The following is a 24274-nucleotide window of genomic DNA, read 5'->3' as shown; positions in this document are numbered from 1 at the left end:
AAGTTGACCATTGACGCAAGTGATATAGGCACTGGGGGCTGTACTGTTGCAAGATGATGACACTGGACTTGAAAAACCGATGGAGTACTTTTCAGCTTTACCAACTGCTGGGTCATAACACAGCTAAGTGCCTCCTTAAACCCCTTTCCCTGTCTCTTTCATGCTTACCTCAACTGTCTAGTGCCAAGAGTTCCTATATTAGTCTTCAAGATAGCCCTGTAAATTTTGATTTATTTTTCCCCTGTTCTCTCTTGGCTCATTTCATTTCCACTGATTTCTTTCACACAACTTTTCCCAATTCCCATACTAGCTAAAATTATTATTGGCTTCTATTCCCCTTCAAACCTATTTTCGTTATCCTATTGTTAATACCCAACCTCTACCCTTCCATCCTTACCATTACTTCCCCCATTTCAAACCAGTTTACTCTTTAAATGACTTTTTCCCCCCTATGACAGGTTAAAATTCCCATGTCTAGCTTCTGCCCTTTTCATAGCACTGAGCCCCACCAAAAGTCATGATCAAGTACCTGACTATGATGCTTTGGTTTCTAGCCAACATTAAGCAGTAATAGCTTGTTGGAGAGGCCTGGAGAGAAGGGAAAGTATGACCTTGGGAGATTCCTCTATTGGGCCCAAGGGGATCCCTCCCCCCGCCTTGTCTGACACCAGCCTGCACAGCTAAAGTTGCTGGGCTTCCCACATATCATAGGCCTTCCCCCACCATGATTAATAGGCCCAAGGGTAGGCAGGCCATCCAACGCTTCTCCCAACCCCTGTAAAATTTCAGAGGTTGGGGGATAGATGGCAGGAAGGCTACCCACAGGATTTTACAGCCCTTGTATAAAATCGTGCATTTTTTACTATTAACCTGTTTGTAGCAGTTACCAGACTGGTGCATTAAATTTAAGTTTTTATTTGTACTGGAACAACAAATTTGTGAAAATGATCTTCATTAAACTTATTACAGCTAGTCAAAAGCACAGTTACAGAATGCAAATATTACAGTCACACAGAGAAAGAAACTATGACTGAATTAATTGTAGGTCATGTATCTTGGAGTAGCACTGAACTTGGCATAGGACTTGATAACTTTATTTACAGCTTCCAAGAAATCTTTCTCAGTAGCAATTTTTCGACGTGCTCTGATAGCAAACATTCCAGCTTCAGTGCAAACACTGCGGATCTCAGCTCCTGTAAAGAAGTGGAGAATATCATGAAGCTTGATAAAATCACTTCATTTTATGTTATTCCATCATAGTCATTACTGTTGTGCTAAAGAATCATCTAACAGGGCTGGCCAAAGTAATTTCATGTAGGACCCGTACAGCCAATAGATAGGGAGATTTTCACCACATTCAAAATCCCAGCATCATTCTGTGTCAGTTGGTTACACCCTGCATTTGAATCAAGGGTTTGTGGACTTCAGAGGTAAAAGGACAATTCATCATCCTAGCAATCTCAAGGCTTTGTTACAACCAATGGGTATTTAAAATGCCCACAGCAGTAGTACCCAAGACCAGCTATAAGAGATTCCATCATCTATTAACACTTATAAACATTCAGATCTAAACAACTTCAAAATGAAAAAGTTCATTGTGTTTTAGAAATTGATTTAAAATATACTTTACTTAACCTACCTGTACTATTAGGACACAGTCGAGCAAGCAATTCAAACCTTATTTCCCTCTCCACACTCATGGAACGTGCATGGATTTTAAAAATATGAGTTCGGCCCTGAAATGAAAAATCAAACAAATAAACTGTGGTTTATATGCCAGGGTTACTCAAACTGGGGGGGTCACAAGATGACATTCTGGGTTCCTGAGCTCTGTAGCAGCAACAGCTGCTGCGGAGCTCCGACTGAAAGTTAACAGCAGGGAGGCCCCTTTAAATACTCGCTTTTTAAAAATGGTGAATGAAGCCTGGACCTACTTCAGAAAGGCAACTGAAAATAAGTTTTAAAAAATGTGAAAATTAGAAAAAACTGCTGTCATAGGTCTCTCTCACATTCCCCGCTCCCACTGAAGGGGCACGGCAATTTTGAAGCCTCGAATTGCGGTCCCAGTGGGGAAAAAGTTTGGGAAGCACTTATGTGCAATACCTTTATACTTTACAGCTGGAAAGAATAGTAAAATAAATGTCCAATTTTTCATTTTTAATGGTTTTAATTACTGCAGAAACATTTATAGGGCAAAACTGGCTGGAAATCAGGTGACATGTAGTGTAGCAATATTACGACCATAGATATATAATATATATATATACATATACATATACATATATATAGATAGATATATATATAAAATATATATATAATATATAAAAAATATTTTCACTAATTTTCCAAATGTATTTGGCAACATATTTCCATACCTCAAGATTTGGTAAACTGAATTCAATTTTGCGGTCTAAACGTCCAGGTCTCATTAGGGCTGGATCTAATGTATCAGGCCTGTTTGTGGCCATTAGTACTTTAATGTTGCCCCTGGGATCAAAACCATCAAGTTGGTTAATGAGCTCCAGCATTGTTCGTTGAACTTCATTGTCACCACCAGCACCATCATCGAAACGAGCACCTTGGAGGAAAGAGAATAAATTATCAAATGCTAATACCCTTGCGGGATTAGGTTTGAAATACAGAAAATAGGCTATGTAGCCAAATTATTTTTGAACGTTGGTCTGTCGCTTTATAATTGTGGTAGTGTTATACATCTTATGAAAAAAAAGTGGTCAACCAGAAGAGACGTTTAGGTCCAGATAGTGACAGCTGGATTTCATAAGGGGGTTGGAAACCTTGAAGTCTGGGTTTTCCAACATGAAGTTTTGACTCCATAGGGTGTGTCTTTTTCTTTTAAATTAAACTAGATATCCATCCAGAAGTCAGCCTGATTGAAAGGCTTTCACACAGGGAGCACTAGAGTTTGCTGGCGAAGGTAGGGAGTCCATAGATGCTAGTGGGGATGTGTGGCTTTCAATGGCAGGGAAGCAGGTAGCTTGGTGGGCTGGGAGGAAGCACTCTTGCTCCTCTTGTCCCACATGCAGTGTTGAAACAGCACATAATTTTTCTCTGAAAAAGCAGTACTTGTCTCCCTTGGGCCATCTGGTTTCTTAAGGTCTGGGAAACTCAGCTGATCAGGGTTAACATATGAACAAGGAGTAGGCTATTCACCCCTTGGGCCTGCTCCACCATTTATTAAGATCATGGCTGATCTGTTGTAACCTGAAATCTGCATCCCACCTACCATCGATAACCTATCAGCCCCTTGGTTACCAAGAATCTATCCACCTCTGCTTTAATATATTCAAAGACTCTACTTCCACCACCTTTTCAGGAAGAGAGTGCCAAAGACTCATGACCCTCAGTGAAAAATTTTTGCCTCATCCCTGTTTTAAATGGGTGATCCCATATTTTTAAATAGTGACCCGTAGTTCTAAATTCTTCTACAAGAGGAAGCATCCTCTACATCCACCCTGTCAAGACCCCTCAGGATATTTCAATCAAGTAAAGCATATTAGGTCATATTTACATGACCAACCTGTCTTTTGACAGCATGTTGGCTTCCCGCCTTCTGTTCCACCACCATTAAACCCAGAACTGGGTGAACTGAAGGCTAGTAGGGGTCAGGTCTGAAATGTTTTAAAACACTTTTTACATCTCACTCGACCCTAACCCACCTATTTTTGGGGTTAAAATGGCCCCCTTAGGTTCAGAATATTTGCTAAGCTTTTCAAATTTATCACTTCACAAAAGGATGTGGAATTTCAAATTATTCTTGAAAAGACATATCAAAACATTATGAACACTGACAAATTACTGTGAGCACAAAAGCTCAAATAAGATATTAAAAATCTCTCAAATTGGATCATTCTGTAAAACTGAATTACTTAACCTAATTTGCAGAATATCCTTCATGTCTTATTCTATCAAATCACAACATAAATTAGTCATTGAAAAGGCTTATTAATATACTCTGAGTTAGTTCCTTCATTTGATAAATTGGCTGCTTGAGATTTCAGTAAGGAAACACATTAGTTATTCTCGTTTATAATTGTGTTGATGGTGCCAAAGTTTGCTGAAATAAACAGTTTCCAGATTACTGTCAGTATCTAATGAAATGGTACCATTTGCTCAGTCTATTTACTTTTTAAATCAACTATATTCATATATCTTCAAATTGTCATTTAGCCCTGAAACACCCGCTTCTCTAAAGAAAAGACATATAAGTACCTCCAATTGCATCAATCTCATCAAAGAATATTAAACAAGCCTTCTTTGTTCTGGCCATCTCAAAAAGTTCACGAACCATTCGAGCACCCTAAATGCAATAAAAAGTTATTGTTAAGTATATCTTGAACAGTTCTAGTTCTGTAATAATGTGGGAGAGGTCACCTTTAAGTAGATTTGTTTTTACTTGTATGAAATTACAAGAAAGGATTCAGCAAACTATTAACTAGAATGACCTGAAATGGGTGATCAAAATTGAAAGATTTGCTTCGATGTCTTGTGTAAAGGACAGATCCTGAGAGACAAAAGCACTACCCAAGCGCTGCATTGCAGCGTCAGCGTAGAATATGTATACAACTAATAGAGTAGGGCTTGGTTCATCAGATCTCACACCACTGGAAGAGAAGTGTAATAAATGTTATTAGTCATTACCTCCCCAACATACTTCTGCACCAGTTCAGATCCAATTACTCTTATGAAGCAGGCATCCGTCCTGTTTGCTACAGCTCGTGCACAGAGAGTTTTGCCTGTTCCTGGTGGCCCAAATAGCAGCACTCCCTTTGGTGGTTCGATACCAAGGTTCACAAAACGCTCTGGCTGCAAGTCAAACAGACTGGAGAGTTATTATAAATTCTTTCTTGACCAGTATTACTCTTTTATTCAGCAGAATTGTAGGACAAAGCTGTGGTAGCTATGATGTTGAAATAGAAAAAGCAATACCAAAAAAGTGTACAATTTCCCAGTTAGTTGGCTATTTACATACCCATTTACTTGGGGTTGTATTTTTTTCCCCCCACAATTGTTGTTTGCAATGGACAAAAATACTGACATTACTGCACAATCAAACTGGATCTTAAAATCTAGTAAATCCTAAGCAATTTATGCTATGTTATTTCACACCAGATATATACTTACATGCAGCAAAGGAGTTTCCACAACCTCCTTTAATTTCTCAATCTGTTCTTTGCAGCCACCAACATCACTGTAGGTCACATCTGGCTTTTCTTCCACCTGAAAATGCATTGAAGAATTGACTATTTAATTGATTCAAATTTACCCTCTTAATAAATTTTTACAACTTGTTAATAGTATTCTGGAGAGGAGTAAAGGGAATCAAATTATTACAGTCCCACAGGTTTAAACACTTGGTTAATTAAGTACCTCAAAAAAAAACAACTAGGTCAACAATAAAAATTCCAGAAGTAGTAAAGGCTAGTTTACAAAATTAAGGTGATCACTCTTCTACTTCTACTGGTTCAATGGAAAGAGCAAACTGAAACAAAATGTGGTGTGGCACCAATAATATAATATATCCCTCTAGCCGTAAAACCTTCTCTAAATATTCAAGTTTGATTCCAAATACAATGACAAACCTCAAGATCAAATACAAAAACAGAAATACCTGGAAAAACTCAGCAGGTCTGGCAGCATTGGCGGAGAAGAGCACAGTTCTGTTGAAGGGTCATGAGGACTCGAAACGTCAACTGTGCTCTTCTCCGCCGATGCTGCCAGACCTGCTGAGTTTTTCCAGGTATTTCTGTTTCTGTTTTTGTTTTGGATTTCCAGCATCCACAGCTTTTTGTTTTTATCTCAAGATCAAATAGTCATATACTGACTGTAGAATTGAACAGATTAGTAACGCTTGCAATACTGAGCTGGAAAGATTACTGAGGCCGCTAGGTAAGGTGTTTAAAAAAATCAATGTAACCTATATGAGAGCTCCATTTCTGAATTAGTATTTATACTTGAAAATAACAGTGGCCTTGACAATAATATTTTGTTATGGTGTTTTGAAACTGATGATATCTAGTTAACATTCTCTGAGTTTTATTAGAGGAGCCTGAAGTATTATAAATGTATCTAAGATAACCATTAAAACTGCACTGGAATACAACCAAGTTCTCTGGTTGCCTCTCCTCGGGTATTGTTCCCCCTTCCTTTCAACTCTGAATCATCCACCTCTTCATGCCTAAAAAGAAATGTGTTTACATGCTGTCCTTACAAATGACTGCCCCATCTCCAAGTCCCACCTGTCACAGTTCCAAGTTTGAATCTCTCCAATCAGGTTTCTACTTCAACACGGAAATGAAATAGCCCAAATCAAACTCCCAAATGACATCCTATGCAACTGTGGTGCATTATCCTTCTTGATCTGTCTGCAGCCTTTGCTACACAGATGACCACACCATCCTTCTCAAAGCTTCACCACCTTTGCCTAGCTGATTCCATTCTTAACTATACAGGCACAGCCAAAGTATCTCCTCCAATAGCTTTTCTTCCTGCCCCTGCAGTTAAACTCTGGAGACCAAGAGTCTATCATCTGAACATTTGTGTTTTAAGCCAGTTCTCACATGTACACTGACAGTGCAGCTACAACCTAGCTCTGGCTCACCATCACCTCACTTGGCCACTCCACTGCCTCTTATTTGTCAAACTACTCAACGATATCCAGTCCTGGATGAGCTGAAATTCCTGCCAATTAAACACTGAAAAGGTTGAAGCTATTGTCTTTGGCCTGACCACAAACTATTCACTAGCTACAGATTCTATATCTGCTTTCCTGGCCATTGTCCCTGGCTGAACCAAACCACCTGTAACCTTGTTATCTTACTTGACTCGGAGTTGGGCTTCCAAACCCATATCTTCTCCATCAACAACGCCGCCTACCTCCACCTCTGTAATATCACTAGTCTCTGCCCCTGTCCAGCTGCTGCTTTGCTTTTGCTCATGCTTTTGATGACTATTTCAATGTTCTCCTAGCTGGCCTCTCATCTTCCACCCTCCATAAACTTGAGCTCATCCAAATATCTTTTTTTGTCCATGTATGTGGCATGGGCATGTTGGCAAAGCCAGTATACATTGCCCATCCCTAATTGCTAGAGAAGGTGGTGGTGAGTCACCTTTTTGAACCACTGTAGTCTAGGTGGTGTAGGTGCATCCACAGTGCTGTTAGGTAGGCATTTTCAAGATTTTGAGTCAACATGACAAGAGAATGGTGATACATTTCCAAGCCATGATGATATGGCCTCCCCATGCACCTCTACCACCTAGAAGAATTAGGGCAGTAGGTAATGGTTTGGAAGGTGCTGACTTGCATCAAGTCCTGTTCACTTATCACCCCTGTGCTTACTGACCTACATTGTTTTCTGGTCCCCATAACCTTTTTAAAATGATCATCCTTGTGTTAAAAATTCCTAATTCCTCCATGGCCTCCCCACCCCCCTAACCTCACACTGCACGGAAAACTATGTATTCCATCATCTTTGGCCTCTGCTGATCCATCATTTTCTTCACCATGCTAATGACAACCCTGCCTTCAGCTGTTTTAGCCCCAAGCTCTAGAATTCACTTCTTAAACCATTATGCCTCTGTCCTCTGGACCTTAAATCCTACCTCACCAGTCCATCTTTGACTCAGTGTGAATTACTGTCTGATTACACTCCTGCAATATGCAGGACATTATACCAAGCTAAAGGCACTATATAAATGCAAGTTGTTGCTGTCGGACTTACTTGCATCATGGTAACTGTGGGATCAATCTTTGGAGGCAGTGGAATATGGATTTGATACTTGTTTCGATCCACACTGTGAAATTTTAAAAAATTTATTAAAATGGTGGCGCAGTTTGAAATAAAATAGTTTTATAATGATTATTTGTTGATTATAACAGGTATAAAATGATTAATGCAATCGTGATTCTGAAGCAATCTTAAATTTGATAAAATTAAAATATATAAAATTCTCCATATCATACAAGAAGTGCATATCTGCCGGCACGTAAAATTAGAAGATATTATTCATACCCAACTCTCATTCCTTCCTCAATGTCAGTGGGAGCCACCTGGTCACTCAAATCGACCACAAATTTTGCAAACTGCTTCACATTGATGATGTACTTGGGATCTTCTGAATCTGCATTAATGATCTTTGTACATCTACAAAAAGTAACAGTGCATTCTTATTTATCTCTTTATTAAGCTTCAGCAAGTGACAATATATAATGTAGGCTTGGATTAAAATTTATAGCAACATTAGACTCCTCTTAAAAAGTCTCAAAACACAATCTTCTGAAGCATGGCAGTCTAAACAAGTGACATTAATTCTGCATGAAAGTCAGGATATCCTAAAATTAACTACACAAAAATAGGGGTCAATATCCGAAAGTTTTGTTTGCTAGACATGTCCACTATCCACCAGACTGGTACACTGCCAAGATAAGAAAAATATAACACTTTCCATTGAATTTCTTCAAGTTCATATAAACATTCATCACTTGAATGAATGATCAGTCAATTGATGCTGCTTATGATGTGAGGAACTCATGACAATTTAAAAATATAGCAATCTGTAGTGTAAATGAAGACAGAACTGAGACTCATGTCTATGATTCATTAATTGGTATTTTCTGAACTTGCTCAATTAGAGATTTTAGTTTTCTGTGGACCAGTTCTAGTCTGGAGGGATACCTTGAAGGCTGGTGATAGGCTGACTGTCCACATTAACAACAGTAAAAATGTGGGTTACAAAGGGGAAAAAACAGTTCTCATTCACCTTATTCCTCTTGGAGTATTTTATCATAGACAATCAAAGAGGAATCAACTTTCTTACCTTCAAGTTCAAAAAGAGGTTTTTAATCTAAAGTTAATTGCTCCCTCATGTACATTTCCTCAGATTCAAATAGTTTATTTGGTAACTATTGAGTCTCAGACTTATCAGAATGTAGTCATTATCATGTGAACAATATCACATCACAGACATTTTTGTTATGGCATGGAAGATGAGGAAAATGGAAGGATGTCCGTTTCTAAAAATTTATGTGCACTAGTGTCAGTACAGGGAGTACAAAAATCTCTGTTCCTTACACACCTCTGCTCTGTAAGAGTAATATGCCTTAGTAACAATAGGTACTATGACTCTGAATTAATGTCAAAAGTTCCTCCATTCTATGTTGTTTCCAGCAACTATTAGTCTTCAATTTATCTCTAGCTGTATCTGGAACCATGGGAGAAGGCCATTTGGTTTTTTTATCAAAACAATCCAAACAAATGCACTGCCCTAATGTGCATCTTTCTTTTTTCCCCAATTGTTTATTTACTTTCCCTTAAAATGCAACTGTCTTTGCCTCAACTACTCCCCATCGCAAAGCATTCCAATTTCTAACATTGTAAACAAAATAAAAACTCCCGCCCTCTCTCTTCACCCTCAATCACAATTTTAATATAATGCCTCAGCAATGACTTCCCAAGCAGAGACAATAATTTTTCCATGTTCACCCAACAATATCCTACATAAATTTTAATTAATGCCAGCATCTCAAGTTACAACATCATGTTGGCCAATTTTTCTTCAACAACCTGCAGATAAGGTTACGAGGCAGGAATGGAAGACACCATGGAAACAAATTAGTTCAAAAATACTATACTACCTATTCACAAGGAACGAAAAACAGTTGAATTAAGGATATTGACGAGTCCAAGTTCCACGTGGAAAGAATGAAAAAGTCTCAACAAAATTTGGGAAATTCAGAACTTTCTTTTTCAGTTTGAAGGTAATTTTAAATTTCATACCTTGCAACCTGCAAAGGTTGCTCACTTTGCAGAGTCTGTTTGTCTGCTGCCAGATCCCATAGCGCTGGAGGAGCCAGACCAGTGTCAGACTCTTTGATACCTACACATAAGAATTCAGTCTTTAAAAATGTATTAACTTATCATTTTGAGCAAAGTAAAATTGGAAAAAATAAATTGTACACGTAAAAAAAGAAATAATTTCTGAATAGGTATTAAACCATCACTCTCCCGGATTGTGATTTTCAAAAATATCAGATTACACGCTACAATTCATGTGATCTTAATTTTAAAAAAATTAGTCTTTCATGGGATGTGAACATCAACTGGCAATGGTAGCATTTGTTGCACATCCCTAATTGCCCTTGAGAAAGTGGTTGTGAGCTGCCTTCTTGAACTGCTGCAGTCTAGTGACATTCCTTTGAATGTCAAATATTTGTGAAAGAATATTGGACACATATTAGGTTGTAAGTAACCAAACTTAGAAGAATGTTAAATTAAACATGGTTCAGATGGTGTCAAGAAAATTTTCAAACAACTACTAGTATATTACGCGCAATGCAAACATTAGCATTCATAATACTTAAAACACTCACTAAGAACAGCTAGGAGTTTTGATAAGAGAAATCACAGCATGCCATGTGGAAGATGAACAATTAACTTTTTGAAATCTGAAATTAATTTCAAGGAGGGTTATCCTTACAGTGTTGGCATTTCAAATAACCAGGCAACTTCTCTTTTTTTTCTCCAATTAAACCAGACAGATGCTGTAAAACATTACAAAATGAAAAACTAAAGAGTGTTGTAGTATAATCAAATTAGCAAGAAGTCAAATTTGCCTAAAACAGAGTTAAAAGTGAGTCCACAACCAATGGATCAAAGCCGCCATATCCTACAATGAATGGCGTGATGACCTCTGACCTGGAAACTGCACCATAAGGAGATTTGTAATTTCTTTAAAATGTCTGTAGAACCTGTAATTGTATTTAAGAATGTTTGCAAAGGACTTTTAAGAGTTTGCATCAATTGTAAAGGGATCAATTCTAATTTTCTTGGATAATAATAAATACTGGTCTGTGTAATCTGGTGACCCATGACCTGGAAACAGTACCACAAGGAAGCAAGTAAAGAAAGAAGCCACGTCGCTCTCAAACATGAAGGAGAGCTACAAGCGGAGTGGAGCGGGGCTGGGCAGGGGATGAAGGCAATCAGCACATAAACACAGACACAGAAAGCAGATAGAAACAGGAGGAGGAACACAATTCTTGAGCAGAGAAGAAAATCACTTTCAGGAAAAGGTCAGTTTTTCTGTTTGACAGAAAAGGAGACAGAAGCTCTTGGAAGGGTACTTTGCAAACTGGCTACAGTTTGTTAATAGCTCGGAGATGCTAAAAACTGGGTCTTTTCCCATAAGTGGCCAAACCAAGAATCGGGACATTATTGATTGGTCAGTTGAAAGGGAACTCTGAAAGGTTGGGAAAGAGGCTTCATAGAAATATGCCTAGCTGATAATTGTACTCATGAAACTCTGAGGTGAAAGCTGTTGTTGGCTAGGACTCCTGATCTACCCTGTGTGAGTAAAGAACAGCATATTGTGGAACTGTGTGGCAACATAGTGCCACATTTGTGCAGGGAGAGATGCGAATGCTTTTAGTTGCATAACATGCATCTTTGCTAAATCAATTATTTAAAATGAGATTTAACTTTTTATTTTTAGTATAATTTGCCTGTTAATTCATGTGCAATTTGCATAGGTTCTGATTTGTGCTAAAGCTACAAAAAGTGGAATTGTGTTGTAATTTCTTTATTTGAGAGTCATTCAATAAATTTGGTTCAAATTACATTTGATTCAAACGTAACCATGCCCTGTAGCCTAGATACTTGAGCTATAGTAACCCCTATCAACACCGTCATTCTAAGTTATATGAAAGCATGCTTTACAGAGGGAGCTTAATAAGGAAGTTCTTTGTTCATGACTTTCATTAGTCCTTTAGGGAAATAAATCTGCTGTCCTTATCTGGTCTGGCCTACATGTCACTCCAGACCCAGAGCAATTTGATTGACTCTTAAATGCCCTTTGGATAATTAGGGATAGGCAATAAATGCTGCCCTAGCCAGCGATGCCCATATCCCATGAACAAATAATAAAAAAAGACTGAGGCATAAAAATAGGCTTTAAAATGTAGAAAAAATGCAATGGAATGTTTGAAGTGAAGCAGATGAAAGATAGTTCAGTACTCTGGTGAGAGGGAAGAGAAAGCAGGCCAATGAAATGTATTTTGGCAATGGGATTATGCCATCACTTGACACACTCAAGTCCTGTAAACTATAATACTTAACCTAGTAGTTTGTAAATATCAGCTGATCCAAGTTGGAATTACTTAGCCTTTACAATAAATAGCTCATTGTAATTCTACTGAAATGCTGTGATTTGTCTATCAGGTCAGAAGATTAATGCAATTCTGCATCTGAAGATAGCTTTCAATAAACTATTTGGATCAAACACAACATACACTGACAACATTAAATTAAAATACTGCCAGCAGCAAAATTTATATTAAACAAATTTTTTCTCTATCTGAATGTTTGAATCCAACAGTGGATGCAAGCATTTGATCAGCAATTTACAGAATCGTTCCAGCACAGGTGGAGGCTCCTTGGCTCATCACTTCTGCACTAGCTCTCCGAATGAGCAATTCCCTTAGCGCCATTCTCCCCGTAACCCTGCATGTTCTTCCTTTTCAGAAAATAGTCTAATTCCTTTTTGAATGCTTTGATTGAACCTGCCTTCACCATACACTTAGGCAAAGCGTTCTAGACCTTAACCTCCACTCGCTGTGTGAAAAATGATTTTTCTCACATTGTTTTTGTTTCGTTTGCCAATTATTTTAAATTTGTGCCCTTGTCCTCGGTCCTTTCATAAATGGGAACAGTTTCTCCCTGTTTGCTCTATTCAGACCCCTCAATTCTATTAAGTCTCTTTTCTCCAAGGAAAAGTCCTAACTTCTCCAATCTAGCTTCATAACTAAAGTTCCTCATCCATGGAATCATTCTCATTAATCTTTTCTGCACTCTCTCCAATGCCTTCACATCCTTCCTAAAATGCAGCACCCAGGACTGAATGTAATACTCCCAGATCTAATCGTGCAAGTTGCCTTTAGAGGTTTTATTCAAAACGTACCGGTCAGCTCATTAATTTTCTTGAGAAGCTGCTGGATGTCATCCTCTACTTGCTTGATTTGTCTGGAATATGTACTCTGACCCTATAAAACATGAAAAATGGGGCACAAGATGGTCATAGGTCTGCAACAAAATCAGGCACTGAACTGATATTAACCAGATATTAATAACAATACTCATTTTGGTCAATTAAATCTGATACCATGGTATGCACAGCCTTACCAGTCTATTAGAAAATTAAATCAACAAATTAACTTTTCTAATGATTTTAGGGGCCTAAATTTTTATGAAAGGCATATCATCCTCAGTAAAAATACCACTCAAATGCCTCTCTATTTGTAAGCTTTTCTTTGTTCATTCAACCATTATCATACATAAACTAATTTCTCTAGTCTTGCATGATAGTGTATTCCTCTTACCGTGTAACTGGCTTCTCAGAAATAACCAGATCTGATTAACTCAAAATGTACGTACAGCATAGTTGTATGCTACTATTGAGAATGTGCAGTGTTGCTGGAATATACGTTACATGTCAGAGAAGCTTCCTGTGCAAGTTGTCAAGATCACAATACTGTTAAATCCTTTTTGAGTGAGTCAAAAAAAAAACCACGTCATCTTGATTACCATAATTATTCCATACAATCTCAATGGAAACGGTTCTAGGAAATCAGAGACACTAACCCTAGCCATTTTCCATTTTTATTTGCATGGATGGGGAAGCAGTTATAATAATTTGCTGTTGACCTTCAATCTATTCAATGACTTCAGCTGACTCAGTATGAATGGTTGTGATGCTACCTAGAATAGATCTTTCTGGACAAGAAGTTCAGTATATAGGCAACGGTCTGACTGGATGGTTACTGTTACAATTTGAGCTGTTCCTCATGTTCCACTTGTGCAGCAAGTGGCCACATCTTCCCTGGCCCGTCCTCAAGCATTTGAGGGTTCTCCAGATTTTCTGTGGAAGGCTGAAACCTGGTACTTCACCCCAGTTGTGGTTGGCGACATTTACAGTCAACCATGAGATGTGCCATGAAGAAGTGGAGCTGTTGTCAGTGTGTAGGTGTAGAGTGTGTTCCAGTAGGGACTACAGTGCTTCAGACAAGTGTGTGGATTTGTTTATTTTTGAGGTTCTGTGTCAATGGGAATGCTTAGTTAGCTGTCAGCTGACAGTATTCTTTGAGGAGGATGTTTTCCCTGCTGACATAAGGAGGTTTAATGTGAACTAGCCCAGGAAGCTAGTATTCGTCTCAACAGCCCAAAAATAGTCGTCATGACTTCCTGGAGGTGGATATCTACCACGTTTGTGTTGCAGCTCCTGAACCAAATTGAGCAAAACTACTCTGCTGTTGGGCAGACCAGAGCAAGTGAAGCATAGTGTGTGAGCACTGCTGCCCCAGGTGGTACCTGCCAGTTTCAGTATGAGATTCACTCTCGTCTTGACCTTGGCTCTAGTGCCCTGGAGGTCTTGCTGGTAGGTCAACGTAGGACGGGAGACAGCAACCTTCAAGCGGCTCTTCTGTTAAAGTAAGTTTCCCAGCCTGAAAACCTGCTGTCCAAAAGACAATCACACCTGGCCACCAGTCCAAGCAATTGAAAACCCACCCTAGTTGGTGTGGCCACTTCTTTCATAATGAGGTTGATTTTTCAAGTGAGAAGCAGAAAACAGGATTCCCCAAGGAGAAGGGGGGAAAAAAAACATGGCCACTGCAACCACTGCACCCCACCCTGGCCAATCTTTTAAGTGATTTTTTTTTTGTTTATCAAATTACTCCTGTGCCCATTCCTTGCTGTGTTCCAGTTCCAAATCCAACAGACACCACCCAAATTGCCGTGTGAGGTTTCACAGTGCATGTGGACAAGCTATTCAACTTTGTAGTGTCACAATCAACCAAATCTTATCTCTAGTCAATGCTCACATATATGGAGTACCTGAAGGGGCTTTTTGGATAGCAATCAAAGAAGAGATCCTGGTTGATAATCATTTCTGTTTAACTCAGGCAATACATCAATTGCAGGAACTCAATTGCAATTTGGTTTAGACCAGAGGACAGAATGAGATTTTATTATTTTTCTTTATGGTTCACCTGCTCACTGTGTAAATCTGATGAACAATCAGGAAAGCTAGCAGCATGAGGGACAAATTTTGATCGAAAAAGGAACTAAACTATAAACATTATGCATACAGCAACAAACCACACATGCACATCATAATTATAAAAAATGTTAAAATTTACAATAATGTATAAACGGCAATTGAACATATCAGGATACTTACATAGGTCTTCAGGAGGGCAATATCCCCTTCATCTAATGCTGCAATCAATCAAAAGAAAGTATAACCAATCAGAAATGAAAATACATTACCTGCAACTAAAAATCACTAGAATAATTACTTGGCTAAAAAGTAACGTATTTAATGATTGCACCGAAACCTACTTTCAGAAATAAAACTCCAGGGAAAGTAATTCATAAATTTAAAATGAAAGTTTATATATTTGTGAGGTTACGACCTAAGCTCCGTGAGGGCTATGGGAGAGTCAGGGATATACATTTAGTCCAAGGCTGGGGTAATTTGGGAGAGGGGAGATTTAGCTAGGTGGGCAAAGGAGAGAGAAAAAGCAGCGGCAGAAGAAAAGATTATCTCAACTTTAATGAAAAGTGACATGTCTACTTCTGTTCTTATACAAGTCAAAAGAAAATTAGCCATAGCCCACAAGGAACCATAGCCATGCTATTTCTAAAATTCTAAAACTGAACCAAGACCTTTAAAATGGCTGAACTTATGGTCTGTCTGTGACCATCCCCTGAACAACTGAAGCTACTAGGCAGTTTCGGGAAAACTCACACCTTGTTAGCTCCTCAGAGATCCTAATGGCCCCCTGTGGACTGTACAGCCCAACTTCAAAGACAGCTCTGCAAAGACCACCTACATTTAATAACCAAGGCTGGCCGGAAGGAGATGGATTGTATGTTAAGACAAAGGCCCTGCAACCTTCTTTTTCATTTCTAATGGCTGAGATATTTAACAGTCTCTGGAATCTGAATGATGGATACACATCCTTTATCAAAGATGGTTGAGAGGTGGGAGTCATGTGACATCAGCCTCTGGCATGTGGAACAGGTAATATTGCCTTGCTGAACCGAAAAGCTCAGTCTGCTGTTCAAACATCAGACTAGCAGGTCATACCTAAGGAGCTCTGGCCCACATTGGACACCTGGCCGCATCTACCATGCTGCTGCTGGAAGTTTTGTACCATTGCCTATCTCATCTTGTGAAGTCCACACCACCAGAAAAGTGAATTCTACATTAGTTTTCAGCCCGCCAACCTCTGTGAAGGAATACATCATTGGACTTTGATTCTGTGAACCAATATTTATTTTCTCTTGTAACAAAAACAGAAATGCTAGAAAAACTCAGCAGGTCTGACAGCATCTGTGGAGAGAGAGAAACAAAGTTAACGTTTTGTGTCTGTACGACCCTTCTTCAGTCATATGGACTTGAAACGTTAACTTTGTTTCTCTCTCCACAGATGCTGTCAGACCTGCTGAGTTTTTCCAGCATTTTCTGTTTTTGTTTCAGATTTCCAGCATCCGCAGAATTTTGCTTTTATTTTCTCTGTGGTCTCTGTACTGTAAAACCTTTTCTTTATCCCTCTCTTTACTTTCTGAGTGTGGAAACGACATTGCGACCCTCCTTTTGCACTTTGAGTGTATGCAAATAAACTAACCCTTCTGAGTTCATCTATCTTGAATTTGCTTTGGGGTTATTAATAGAAAATTGGATTTCACCAAAACCGAGGGGCTGGGAAATACACCACCACTTATAAAGAGGGGAACAAACCAAAACATCTTTTTGTTTAAGGACCGGTGGTGAGAGAAGAAATTAATGCTGTTAAAATTAGCCTCCCTTCGGTCCGTAACAACACCAAGGGACCAGAAAAGAGCAAGGCTGATCACAACTGTAAAATTGATGAATTATGAGGCAAGGTTAGAAAGAAAAAAATACTTGCTTTTATAGGACACCTCAATGTGGGCCGTGTGAAGTAGCTTGCATGCTGCTTTTGCTTCATGAACTAAACCCTACAGTTTTTGTTGTCTGAAAGATTGGCATGATAACCGGCAAATGACCTTTGTTTCCCAACTCCCTGACAATGCAGGAGGTAAACACTGAGATTTGGCCCAGGCCTTCTGTAGTTGAAGAATTAACATGTACCCAGCGGTGGATATAAGTGTCACTGAAGTTATTACATATTTGCTCCAAAGTACGAGAGGCTTGGAAGACTGTCTACTTACTCGGCTACTTCCACCCATTCAACATGGACTGGAATAGGTGGGAGGCTTTCACCACCAAAAATGGCCACCTTCTTTGTTATGCTTTTAACATTAAGACTGTCATGGACTCATCCCCCAATAAAACAACAATCCTCCCAACTACTGGAACAAAGTAATAACAAAATATACTATAGAACTTGCTTTGATGGCAACCCATTTAAAATCGGGATGAGCTGGGGGTGAGCTGATAGCTTAAGTCCAATCAACCAGCATGAAAGTCTGACAACCTACACATGCTTTTCAGAGGTCAAGTTGAAACCAGTGGATGAGTTTGCTTTGGAAAATTTGGCAAGGCCTGTCCTCCCCACTGCACCGTAGGAAAGTGTAGGCCTGTTTTGCTGCCACTGAAAAGTCAGGGCTCAGAGACACAACCATTGCCTAAGAATAGTAGAAAAAATTCAGACCAATATTTGCTGCAAAAATCAGGAATAGCAGTTTCTTACAGTAAGTTGTGTTAATATGGAACTGTTCCAAGTCTTCTATGATAAACTTCAGAGTTAACACAAAAAATAACAGTTAAAAAGAAAAGCAGAATATTGTTCTGGATGATTTTAAACATTTATATGAGATTCAACAACATATGTACGTTATTCCTGAAATGCAGAGCACCGAAATGTGTGATAAAAATACAAGTTCTTTCTTCAAGATCATCCATAGGTTCTTTTCAAAAAATGAAACGTACTTTATGTTATTCATTTCATATCTCACATTCTGCAGAACTGATAAGAACTGGGAATGGGAGTTTAAAATTTCAGAAAAATAACGAAAGAAAAGTCAAAATGCGGTGTATTTGCATAAGTTAAAAATATATATGGGCAATAATCAAAACTATTCAAAAAACCCTCCCTCCTGACAGTTTTATCTGCACTGCTGTCTTTCCCAGTTCTGATTCTGCCAGATAGATCATCCCTCCCATTTCCGCCACCACCTCCTACCCACCAGCATCCACCATGCCATCCTCCATGTTACTCAAAATAATTGCAATGGGCTTAAGTTTTAATTCAATTCATAGAACTCTTAACTCATTGGCTTCCCCTTCTGCCCCACCCCTACAATATTTCAGCTTTCATTTATAACAGCTCTATATATATATCCATGTTCAAAAAAGGCAACAGCCATGAACCTATACACAGATCTCAAATACAGCGGTTTTCAAATTTTCTTCCAAGCTTCCTTACATTTATTAATGTTTGTCTATCAAAATATACTAGATTTCTCTAATAGGTAGGCAATGGATCAGAGGAGTGAGTGACAGCAAGTGTTTTGCTAACTCTGTTATCACATAGCTTCAAACAATGGATGCTGAATAGCAATTCTGGCTGATTGTCCTTTATCTAACCGATGAACAATTTTAGCATCCTAACTGCTGTCTGACTGGGGATCAAACCTAATGTTTTCTGGTCTGTATCAGGTAAGCACTTACCCATTAAACCAATCAACTTTGCTTTAATTTATTCAAGGCAAATTAACTCCCAAAAGTCTATCTTTTATTGTATTTGAAATCCAAGCATATTTCAGACAATTTCCAATGGGAACCCACAAATCTAAAGAAACAATGTGTTCAGAATCTCAAAATCTATTCACTAAAACTACATATCTGAAACTAAGCTATGTAAAGGTGGCCATACACAATATAGTGTTACAATTACGACATTTATAAGATTTTGGGACCATAGCTTTAAATGTAAGATAAAAAAAGGTCATGTGACCTGTTCTGCAGTCTGCTGACAATAAGCCTGGGTGGTTTGATTGTTAAAGATCATAGGGAGGCTTAGATTGTTTTATTGTGAAGAAAATGCAAGGTATTTACACTTGGAGACAATGGCATCAGTCCCTTAGTTTACCATGAATAGACTGAGTCTCCCAAAGTCCCAGAAAGGTGCTGTAAATAGTTATGCTGTAAAATGTCCATTTCCCTCTAAGATGAAAGGGATATGGAATCAAGGGTAGTTAATTAACATTTCTACCTAGATGCAAGGTTAATATGTTTCGCATTGCCATGGGCAAAGAGGGTAGAGAAGCCATTTTTGAGATCAGGTTACAGGCTTCTCTACAAATCAATGAAAATCACAAACAGCAGAAGTTCTGTGTGGTCAGCAGAGAGAAAAGATTGCTTGACTTTATGAGCTACCGCAGCTGGATGCAGGAGGAAGACAGTCTGTAGTCGAAGAGACACATCTCACAGCCTTCTATGGATTCCGGGATATTTGTTCCGGCATGGCCGTAGGTGTGGGGAAGAAGAATTATTGAACAGGTTTTACAGATGCTGGTGGATTTAAGAAAACTGAAAAGAACACCTGGAGATGGTCACTCAAAGTTACTAAGCGAAATGGGGATACAGGAACTCTCAGCAGCGGGGAACAACTGGACTTTTTGCTATTAGGACTGTAATTTTGTGAAGTGAGATGGGTGTTAAGGGTAAAAGGGGGCGTGTTCCTCTGCATAGTGTAAAATATAAGTTGCCTACAAAAAGAAGTGTTTAATCAATAGTGCTTTGGGTTACTTGTTACAGTAAAATATTTAAAAGATGAAATCTTGACATGTCATTCTTTCAGCTATTAACTAGAAGTTCAAACTTCTTTTTAAAAGTTATTGGTCCCCAGGAGATATTAACAATAGAAATTTGTTACCATTAGGACACTTTACATTATGTATGAACAATAGAGAGGCTGTCATTTAAACAAAAGGAAAGAATGAACAAGTTTGCACTTATATACCACGTTTCATGACCTTAAGAGGTGACAAGGGTTTCACAGTAAACTGGAATGTTTTTGGACTGTAAAATGGGGAAACGCGGCAGCCAATTTGGGCACAGCATAATCCCACAAACAGAAAGGACTTAAAAGATCAGATAATAGGTTTTGGTTGAGGGAAAAGTGATGGCCGCGACCCCCGGAGATATCTCCTGCTCGGGAATTGCGCATGTTTAGAATTAAATCAGTAAGATTAGGCCAAAGCTCCCACATTAATAGGGCCTCTGCTGCCCAATCCTGTCCGGCTCGTCCCCAACTCCATTCCCAGGGCCTCAGGCCTTCCGGGCCGGGGGGCATCACCGGTTTAAATCGTCACTCACCTCGGATCGGCTTCTCTTCTTCTTTAGTTTCTTCTTTAGCTTTTCGCTGGTCGGTTCCCAGATAATCCGGCATGATAACGATGACAATCACTGTTCAACCTCAGCTCAAAGCCGCAGCGTTACACAGCACTTTATCAGGCCCAACTCAAAATGCGCTTCACCGGAAACAACATCCCAATATCCGGTCTGTGACAATTTGCTCCTAGCGTCGCCATCTTTGTGACGGGCAAAGCAGATACTGGAACATTATACAGTTCCTAAGATAAAAGCAAAATACTGTGGATGCTGGGAATTTGAAACAAAAACAGAAAATGCTGCAAAAACTCAGCAGGTCTAACAACATCTGTGGAGAGAGAAACAGAGTTGACGTTTCGAGTTTGTATGACCCTTCAGATACAATTTCTATTGCAGTTCCTACCAAAGCACAGACATAGGTCACTTTAGTTAGTATTGATGAAAGCATTTTATTGCATTGCAGTGGAACATTTAGTAGTTGTTTTTTTTCAGAATAAGTTGTTGTTCCTTCCAATTGGATAGTCAATTTACATTATATGAATACAGTTAGATAAGGAGTCTTACCATTCAATCTTAGTCTATTTCTAGCAATGATTTACGGCCACCTGGGCTTCTCTGCAGACCTACAAATCTATCCTTGTTCTCCCTCTTCTCCACCTGCATGCTGCCCCATCGTGTCACCATCTAAGTATATAGTATCAGTTTCCACATGTAGTCTCACAACATCCAGCTTAACCTCTCTTGACAAATCCACTGTCTCTGTGTTGTCAGCCTGCTTTATCCAAGTCAATCCTGTTTTGGATGGACCGCAAATTCTTCCAGTTAAACACTGGGGACATCAAAGTCATCTTCTTTGATCATGTCATAAACTCCTGATCCTTTCCCAACATTTTGCTTTTATCCTGATCCCTTCCAATTCTGTTCTCCTGCCCGGCCAATTCTCAGGTTGAAGTCGACTGTTTTCAACCATGGCATTCTATGGTCACAGTTGTGCTTCTGACCCCATATCATCTACAAAGACCGTCTTATACGCCTTTGCCGATCAGCCCATCTGCCGCTAAATCCCTCATCCACGTCCTTGTTACCTGACCCAGACTCCATTATTCCAATAATCTCCTGGCCGGCCTCCCACCTTTAGCTCATCCAAAACGGCTGCCCGTATTGTAACCTCCTCCAGCCCTCAGGTAACTGCATTGCTCTAACATAAAAACAAAACAATGTAGTTGAAAAACACTCAGCAGTATAGCCAGCGTCTGTGTAGAGAGAAAAACAGAGTTAACGTTTCAGGTCTACCGATTTGTGCATCACCCACTGCCTTTGCCCAGCACTGCCGAGCGTGTTTTCAACCATCAAAGTCCCAAACTCTGGAATTCTCTCCCTAACCCTCTGTACCCCAGCTCCCCTCCTCCTTTGGCCATTTAACAATTCCTTCTTTGGTTGGGTGTCAATTTGTATCCGTGAAGTTTCTATAGGACGCTATTCTACGTTAACGACGCTATATATATATATGCAAGTTATTGTTATCGCAATGCTAGCATTCCCAGCAGCATACAGTAGTCGGATTGCTCTCCGGAACGTTTCTTTAAGACCTCAGTAATTGGCCGGATTGGTTAACATGTTGCACACGGAGAAAAGGAGCGAGGACGTCCTGGTGACCCGGAAATGTTAGTGTGAGGGTAGCCGGCCGGTTGTTGCGTCCATGCGGAGCCGGCGGTGGCCGCTCTTTCCCTCAGAGCTGAGCCGGAGCGGGGGGAAGGGGGCTTGCAGCCTGTTTCATGGTCCCGTGGACGGAGTTTGTGTGACCGGGGAGTGAGTGGGTTAACGATGCTGTGCGAGGCGCAGGAGGGCCTTACCACCGCCGTCTTTAAAACCCTGCCAGGTAAGAGTTTGCGCAGGGGTTTTGGGCTGGAGGGAGAGGAAGAGCCGCCTCTGTCTGTCCTGGGCCCCGGGACCGAAAGATCAAAGTAAAGCAAGAGTCAGGCTGACAGTGCACGCTCCTATCCTTGAACACAGCTGAAACTGGCCTGATTCACAGAGGCTTTGTTCACAGTTTACCAAGTGATTGAGTTACCAAGTTGTGCAACGGTGTTAAATTTCTCCACGTTCTAGGAGGCTTGCCCAAGACAGCTGTATTGCAGTTTGCAAGGTTTAGAGCATGTGTTGATCTTGATGAGAATGGAATTGGAAATTCCAAAGAGACTGGTGGCGATCCGTGATATATAATGTCCGTTGAAGGTACTTCGTACTTTTAAATTTTGCAGTAGTGAAGGGATGGTTCAATGAAACCAAATTACTGGTATTATCAAATTGCAACAGGAGACACTAAACCTGTGTTTCAACCCGATATTATAAGAACTTCAGGAGTAAATTTAATAAATGTAAATGATTAAATTGAACATATCTACGTTATTAAATACATTTTGGGACATTCCAATTGTGAAAGTCACACAAACGGCAACTTCTTTCATTGCCATTTTAATTAATACGGACTAGTTGAACATATTCTTTTAAAAAATTGAGAAAATCACGAGCTTTCAAGGCCCCTAGTGGAGGAAATCATAATAGTTGTAAGGAGTAAAAAAGAGGAGGAAATAGATTAGAGCATGCCATGATTTAAAAACTAAATTTAAAAACTAAAGATTATTGAAGGAAGGAAAGATAGGGAAAGGTGAGAAGCTCCAGAATTTTGAATTTTTGGAAAGGAATGAGTTAATGTAGGAGACAGTCCAGTCAGTCTAGATTGCAATACCGTGAGGATGAGGGAGGCAGAGAAGCATGAAAGTTTGGCACTTCAGAAGATGAGAAAAGTGTTCAGAGCATTGCCGGCCACAGTTGTGTAGAAAAAGTGAACAGTTGTGATGTTGGAGGTTGTAGGTAGAAGAAAGATCACCAAATGACCGGGTTTTCCTTGCATTCTTCCCAAGATTGCAACAGAAGAACTGGAAGAGTTTTTAATATATTGGTCAACTATTGAGTTCTTGACCTGACATGTGTTTTATAGAGATTTGATATGGAGGGAAATGGGTTTTTGTTCTTTCATGACATCAGTTTCTTGGAAAAAGTTTTAGAAAGGGAGCCAATGTGTTTCCTTTTGAGGTCAGAAAAGATTGACCATGAATTGTGATGGATGAAAAAAGACTTAAGGGCATAAGTGCTACTCACTGAAAATCAGAAAGACCAAAGCCATTATCGTCTTGTAAAATTTGCTTATTTGCTACAGACCCCACCCCAACCTAACCCTGCTGCTTATTCTGTCTGAACCAGACTTTGTGAAACCTTGGAATTTCCAATGACCCAGAGCTGAGCTTCAAACCCCACATCCTTTTCACTACTGCATTTGCAACATTGTTCACCTCATCCCCAAACTTGGACTTTGCCCTTGGAACCATCAACCATACTTTTATCATCTCCAGATTTGATTTTTCCAGTGTCCACCTTGCTGGAATCTTAAGCTTCTTTCTTCATAAAATCTACTTTGACAAAAACTGAGATGTAAAATGTAAGAAATGAAATGGGAAAGTGTGGTAAAGGAGATGGAGGAAGAAAGCATAGTGTGATGGGGGTGACGGGGATGAAAGTTTGCAGCTGTGTGGAGGGAGAAGCAGAGGAGCCTTACGAGTGAACTAAGATGGACTAAATTATCCAATTATCTTGTGATCTTTGCAACTTAAATTTGTAAATTGCTTTGCTCTTTGAATAATAGGCTAATTGAGTGTTCACAAAACAATTTAGTTACAAGGCTTTACAATGGTCATTTTTTTTTGCATTAAAAACTGAGCATCATGTGATGTAGTTAACCTTACAGTAACTATCTGACTGGACAATAATTATTACTGACCCTACCTTATGAATTACCATTGAGAATCTCAGGTATAATAGA

The 24274-nt window shown here is 39.4% G+C and overlaps 2 protein-coding genes across 2 annotated transcripts in view; one reads left to right on the top strand and one right to left on the bottom strand.

Moving 5' to 3' along the window:
* Positions 1-899: 899 nt before the first annotated feature.
* Positions 900-20566, bottom strand: psmc2 (proteasome 26S subunit, ATPase 2). Its single transcript, XM_041202937.1, has 12 exons — positions 20380-20566; positions 15250-15287; positions 12973-13054; positions 9795-9894; positions 8031-8162; positions 7740-7812; positions 5143-5238; positions 4660-4824; positions 4231-4318; positions 2376-2578; positions 1640-1736; positions 900-1193 (listed from the first exon to the last, which is right to left on the bottom strand). Exons 1-12 carry the CDS (start codon positions 20450-20452, stop codon positions 1036-1038), a joined length of 1305 nt encoding a protein of 434 aa, XP_041058871.1. The 5' UTR covers positions 20453-20566; the 3' UTR covers positions 900-1035.
* Positions 20567-22042: 1476 nt separating this feature from the next.
* dnajc2 (DnaJ (Hsp40) homolog, subfamily C, member 2) overlaps positions 22043-24274 on the top strand; it is a 42461-nt gene continuing 40229 nt past the window's right edge. Inside the window, exon 1 of the mRNA XM_041202916.1 lies at positions 22043-22273. Within this exon, the coding sequence (XP_041058850.1) occupies positions 22219-22273 (55 nt within the window). The 5' untranslated portion in view covers positions 22043-22218. The remainder of the gene's footprint in view (positions 22274-24274) is intronic.

This window comes from Carcharodon carcharias, chromosome 13, assembly GCF_017639515.1.
Source record: "Carcharodon carcharias isolate sCarCar2 chromosome 13, sCarCar2.pri, whole genome shotgun sequence".
Classification (NCBI taxonomy): domain Eukaryota; kingdom Metazoa; phylum Chordata; class Chondrichthyes; order Lamniformes; family Lamnidae; genus Carcharodon; species Carcharodon carcharias.
This window is presented reverse-complemented; position numbering and strand designations above follow the sequence as displayed.